This window comes from Rhamphochromis longiceps, linkage group LG1 (genome assembly GCF_057381845.1).
Source record: "Rhamphochromis longiceps isolate RC_006_pf linkage group LG1, R_longiceps_female_GT1.1, whole genome shotgun sequence".
Classification (NCBI taxonomy): domain Eukaryota; kingdom Metazoa; phylum Chordata; class Actinopteri; order Cichliformes; family Cichlidae; genus Rhamphochromis; species Rhamphochromis longiceps.
Genome location: NC_140557.1, coordinates 14345183 through 14351317, shown reverse-complemented (window position 1 = coordinate 14351317; position 6135 = coordinate 14345183). Strand labels below are relative to the sequence as shown.

Below are 6135 nucleotides of genomic sequence, written 5' to 3'. Positions count from 1 at the left end.
TGTATGTGTGTGAAAGAAAACCAACAGAACAAATCACAAACCAAAACTGAGCTCCTTTAAATTCCCCTCCTGACTTTGTGGGACCTTTTTTTTATATATTTTTCAGACTACACTTCAAAAACAGTAACACATTCACAGTGTAACAACAGATAATATAATATATGAAAAGGGGAGAAAATAACTGAATCTTTTTTTCATTTTTTTGTACAGCAGCAACCACAGCCTAGCATGATTATGCCACATGAACAAGATCTACAACTCTTGCAACACTTCCTTTCTCAACATTTACCAACTATCTAAATTGTGAGTGGAAGTTTACAACACGTCTTCTCGTCACTTTTTATGCTGTGTATGCTGTATATCTCTGCTGCAAGATACAACAAGATATCACGGCCTTATTATTTTATGCATAAAGTATGCCAATAAAAAAACTACTCACTGGATATAAGTGTTTTGGGGACAAAATTTGAGCAGCAAGGCTGAGATGGTTTAGGCATGTGTAGGGGAGCGATAGTGAGAGGAGGGATATATTGGACAAAGAATGTGTAATATGGAGACGAAAAGTGAGAGACAACAAAGAAAATCACAAGATGCAGTAAATAAGGACATGCAGAAGGCCAGTGTAAGCAAAGAGTATTCAAGTGACAGCAGGAGAGCCATTGTGCCCCCTTCAGGAGGCACCCAAGAGAAGAATATTAAATGTCAATGATGGGTTTCTTTCTAAACATTTACATGTCAATGTAAATGTCAATGTTGGTAATACGTTACCAACAAAGGTGATAATACCTTTGTTGAAGTATAAAATAGATTTTATTAAGAGTATTTCATACGGCTGTGTCAGATAATGCATACCCAATTTCTCACTCTACACAAACACTGGGATTTCAGTAGCTTTTTTGAGTCAACTCCCCCTCGACTACTGTTGTGGGCTTTATGCGCACGGTTCTGTCTTCCTTAAGAAATGTGAGTAGGACTGACTTCCCCTAATGTGGCGCAATATATCCTTCTATTGCTCCCATAACAGGAAGACTGTGAGACTTGGGCGTAAGCAGCGTTCGCATTCCCAGGATATAGACCGTAGCTGAGTGTTTTCCATAGCAGAAAAAAATGCACTCAGTTGTTTCATAATGGATTCAAATAGGTAAACTGATTAACTTGGAGTTGTCTTTCTTACTGAATCCGCCATGTTTGTTGAAAGAAAAGATCTCCTTTTGCGTTTCCCCTTTTCTTTTCCAGACGAGTCTGCACCAGGATCTCTGTTATCTTGCTTCTTTTAGCACACATCGCGACTGCAGCAGTTCTCTCTAGTATGTACATTACAGTGAACAAATGCTGTAATGGATTATTCTATGTGTGAATTCTTAATGAGCCACAATTTATAATTTATGTTTCGTGCAGGAAATATTCAGACAACTAACTCCAGTCTTGACTGTACCAACGACTTTGACGAGCTGATGTTGTGTCAGCTGGAGCTACAAAACTGCACTGAGTACAGTTTGACTCTCCAGAGTGTAGACGGGTATGACTGAGATGGTTTTTTTGGGGTTTTTTTTAGTCTTATTATAACACTGGCTTTTGTAAGCTAGAGGAAATAAAAATGTGGGATGGAGGCATTGGGTGAAAATGCTGTACATAAAAATGTAAGATTAGCTTAATCAGCATAAGATGTCATAAATATCATTTGTTTTAAACATTTTGTATTATTATTTCCCACAGTAAGAAGAATTGCTTTTTACAACAGTGTGGCACTGGACAATGTTGTTGCTCCTTTCGACTGATACTCGTGCTTGGAGAAACTCACACAGCAACTATCTGGAAAGATGGCAACGTCATGGAGTCAAAAGTTTTCAGTGTCACAGAGAGCAGTATGTTGACTTCTTTTAATTCAATTCAATTCAATTTTATTTATATAGCGCCAAATCACAACAAAAGTCGCCTCAAGGCGCTTCATAGATACAGAGAAAAACCCAACAATCATATGACCCCCTATGAGCAAGTACTTTGGCGACAGTGGGAAGGAAAAACTCCCTTTTAACAGGAAGAAACCTCCGGCAGAACCAGGCTCAGGGAGGGTCGGCCATCTGCTGCGACCGGTTGGGGTGAGAGAAGGAAGACAGGATAAAAGACATGCTGTGGAAGAGAAACAGAGGTTAATAACAGATATGATTCAATGCAGAGAGGTCTATTAACACATAGTGAGTGAGAAAGGTGACTGGAAAGGAAAAACTCAATGCATCATGGGAATCCCCCGGCAGCCTACGTCTATTGCAGCATAACTAAGGGAGGATTCAGGGTCACCTGGTCCAGCCCTAACTATATGCTTTAGCAAAAAGGAACGTTTTAAGCCTAATCTTAAAAGTAGAGATAGTGTCTGTCTCCCGAATCCAAACTGGAAGCTGGTTCCACAGAAGAGGGGCCTGAAAACTGAAGGCTCTCCCTCCCATTCTACTTTTAAATACTCTAGGAACAACAAGTAGGCCTGCAGAGCGAGAGCGAAGTGCTCTAATAGGGTGATATGGTGCTACAAGGTCATTAAGATAAGATCAGGCCTGATTATTTAAGACCTTGTATGTGAGGACCTTTTAAATTACAGCCCATAACTCTGCATCTGCCAGAAAGACCGGGCGAACAAACATTCACTTTAATGCTCTTGTTTCTGTTTCTGTACAGTAAAACCAAAAACTCCAACAATCAAATCAGTCAATAAATCTGAAGGGAATTCTGAAGTCATGTGGACGTCAAACATGGAGGGATTTATAAACAATGAAATGACTGCTGTGGTGACTGTAAATAGTCACTGTACTTGTTCTCCAATCTATTATAAAATTCTTGACAAATATCTGTTGTAAATTTCCTCTTCTTAATATTCTTAATATATAATGATCTATTTACCTTAATGTATTTCCATGTCCATGTAGGCCTTAAAGGCAACAATAATGTCTGACTAAATTCTTTGTCATATACTTTAAATGCTCCAGCTCTATCATCCCCAACCCACCCAAAACTATTTTTAAAATCCTTTCCCCTCTCCCAACAATTTCCTAACACTTTCTTAACAGATTGATTTTTTTATGACCTTTCAAATGTATCCAATAGTTAACCATTAACTGTTGCACAACACAACTGATGTTCCCAACCCTATTAAGAAGGCAAGAAATTCCACAAATGAACCCTAAAGCCACACCTGTAGAGTGAAAACCATTTCAGGTGACTACATCATGAAGCTCGTTGAGAGAAGGCCAAGGGTTTGCAGCACTGCCAACAGAGTAAAAGGTGGCTACATTGAGGAATCTAAAATATAAAACATATTTAAAGTTTTTTTTTCTTTGCTGCATAATTCCATATATCTTTTTTCATATCTCTGATGTCTTCAGTATCCATCTACAATGTAGAAAAAAAATAAAAATAAATACATGAAAAGGTATGTCCCAACTTCTGACTGGTAGTGTGTATTCTTTATATATATTTCAGCACCGGACAAATCACAAACCAAAACTGAGCTTCTTTCAATTCCCCTCCTAAATTTGTGGGACCTTTTTTCATATTTTTCAGTCTACACTTTAAAAACATTAATGGAACACATTCACAGTGTAACAACAGATAATATAATATATGAAAAAAGGAGAAAATAACTAAAACTTTTTTTCATTTTTTTACAGGCGCAACCACAGCCTAGCATGATTATGCCACATTGCAACACTTTCTTTCTCAACATTTTCCACCTATTTAAATTTTGAGTGGAAGCTTACAACACATCTTCTGGTCACTTTTTATGCTGTATATGTTACAAGATACAGCAAGATATCACACCCTTATTATTTTATACATAAAGTATGCCAATAAAAAATACTTATTTGATATAAGGGTTTTGGAGACAACAAAATTTTAGCAGCAAGGCTGAGATGGTTTATGCATGTGTAGGGGAGCGATAGTGAAAGGAGGGATATATTGGACAAAGAATGTAATATGGAGACGAAAAGTGTGGATGATATGAAGAAGACTCACTAGTATGAGAGGAGTATTCATGCAACAGCAGGAGATGGAGGCAGATGAGCCATTCAGGAGGCAGCCAAAAGAAGAATATTAAATGTCAACGATGGGTTTCTTGTTGATGTGAAAAATTTACATCATAGTTCACCATTATCGCTCAAAGCCTCTTAAGCCCAGTCTAGTTCTCCAGATTGAGTTATCCACACCCATAATACAATCCAACCATCCTTTTATCTGCAATGTCTACTGACAGGTTTGATGACCCCTGCGGGGAAAGGCTCATCAGTGCCATCTGAGAACTCCTGGGCTCTCTGTTCCCCGATTATATAGCTGTGGTTGGCACATCATTCTGCCTCTCATGCACCTGCCTGCCTGCCACCTCGCCATGCTTCAACGTACTTTCTTTATGTTGTTTAAGCACTTGTGATATCCATACTCACCTAATACTAAAGGAATATCAACGTGTGTCACACTCACTCATTCGATGAATCACTGCTTCATGTTTAATGTGAAAGAATCACCTTAAAAAATTTTGCACAGAGGAGCAAAGCAAACACAGACTTGTAGCTTATGATTACTAAATTTCATCTTTCATCAACTGTCAAATTTACAGAATAACTGTTGTTGTTTCTTGTCTTGTCATGTTTCATGCAGAGCTGTTATGACAGAGGCATCTTTGAAAATTAAGCTGTTTGTGTAGTGTAAAATTACACAAGCTAAGCTAAAATCATAGAAAAAGCATCTGATTTTATTTGAAATAAACAAACCACTTCCTAAAATGTAAATGTTTAGGACAAATACAGTAAGATTGTGCTAATACTTTTTCATAAACATATTGCTTAATCCAGTGTACCGTGAATCATTACAGAAAATGGAAGATGCTCCTCTGTCAAAGTGGTGCCTGCTAACACTTTGTAATCTAAGATAAATGCAAAATCACAGTTTGCAGGGTTGCTGTCAGGGTCCTACCCGGTGTTTTGATTTTGTATTATTATCTTTTATTAGTCTGTGGTTTCTTCTTGATTCGTGTTTACTAGTGTTTTGGTTTCTGTTTTGTATTTCTAGTTCGTAGGTTTTGGATTCCTTTGCTCCTCATGCCACTCTGGTCCCTGTACTCTGGCTCTCTCTGTTTCGTGTCTCTGAGTCTGTCTGTAAGTTCAGTCTGTCTATTTCCTGTTTTATTTTGAAGGTCCATGTCTGGTGTCACTGTATTCAGTTTTCCGCCATCCCTGTTTCGTCATGTTAATTAGGTTCAGCCGTGTCTCCCTCCTGTTTGCTATTCCTTGTTTCCCTCCGTGTATTTAAAAGTGTGTGTTTGCCTTTGCTCGTTGTCGGTCCGTCTGCGTTTCTCTGCTCATCATCCCGTGTTCCTCCCTGCATGTTATGATTTCAGGTTTGTTCACTAGTTTTCCCAGTTCAGCTTAGTTCTGTCCTCGCCATCCTAGCTTTTGCTTGTTTTCACCTCCTGATAATAAAGCTCACTCGCATCAAAGACAGTGCCTGCATCTTGGATCCTTCTCTTAACCCCATAGCTGCTTAATGAACAGTTCAAAGACATACAGTTTTAAATTTAAAATAATTGATTGTTATATATATATATATATATATATATATATATATAGCAGTGATCAGTGAGATGCTTGGCTACAAGTTGAACAGCGACAAGGGGCAGTACCCTCCATGGAGAAGGAGGCTAGAGGGCAAGATCAAAGTAGCACGGAGGGAGGTTAGCCAACTAACGGAGTTGCAGAAAGGTGCGACAAATAAGGTGCCTAAGAAATACAGCAAGCTGTCCATACCTGAGGCCTTGGAAACTGCCAAGCAAAGACTCACAGCCTTGGCCAGCCGCTTGAGGAGGTACACCAGAGAGATAGAAGGCAGGAGAATAAACCAGCTGTTCTCCACAGAACCAGCAAAGGTGTACTCTCAGTGGCAAGGGAACAATAAGAGAACAGCACCACCAAGGCTGGAGACGGAGCAATACTGGAAGAGCATATGGGAGAAGGATGCAACCCATAACGGCAATGCTCAGTGGCTAGAGGATCTGAGGGCTGACCACAGCGACCTCCCTGAACAGGGTCCAGTAACCATCACAGTGGCAGATATCCAAGAAAGGGTCTCCAGTATGAAGAGTTGGACAGCACC

At 39.2% G+C, this 6135-nt stretch overlaps 1 protein-coding gene across 2 annotated transcripts; it reads left to right on the top strand.

Annotated features, from left to right (window-relative positions):
* The first annotated feature begins 1045 nt into the window (after positions 1-1045).
* On the top strand, positions 1046-5470 carry LOC146678445 (uncharacterized). 2 transcript variants are annotated; one of them, XM_085392881.1, is made up of 5 exons: positions 1046-1141; positions 1237-1307; positions 1399-1519; positions 1717-1865; positions 4244-5470. In XM_085392881.1, the coding sequence occupies exons 1-5, from the start codon at positions 1128-1130 to the stop codon at positions 4318-4320; spliced, it is 432 nt and encodes a 143-aa protein (XP_085249007.1). In that variant the 5' UTR covers positions 1046-1127; the 3' UTR covers positions 4321-5470. The 2 variants fall into 2 exon arrangements, with proteins under 2 accessions (XP_085249007.1, XP_085248917.1); XM_085392791.1 differs by lacking the exon at positions 4244-5470 and adding an exon at positions 2671-2985.
* Positions 5471-6135: the final 665 nt, after the last annotated feature.

Bases quoted from the DNA above. Each gene is read 5' to 3' on its own strand.
- LOC146678445 (XM_085392791.1), top strand. The intron at 1,308-1,398 runs GTATGTACATTA...TGTTTCGTGCAG, and splicing joins GACTGCAGCAGTTCTCTCTA to GAAATATTCAGACAACTAAC. The intron at 1,866-2,670 runs GTATGTTGACTT...GTTTCTGTACAG, and splicing joins TTTCAGTGTCACAGAGAGCA to TAAAACCAAAAACTCCAACA.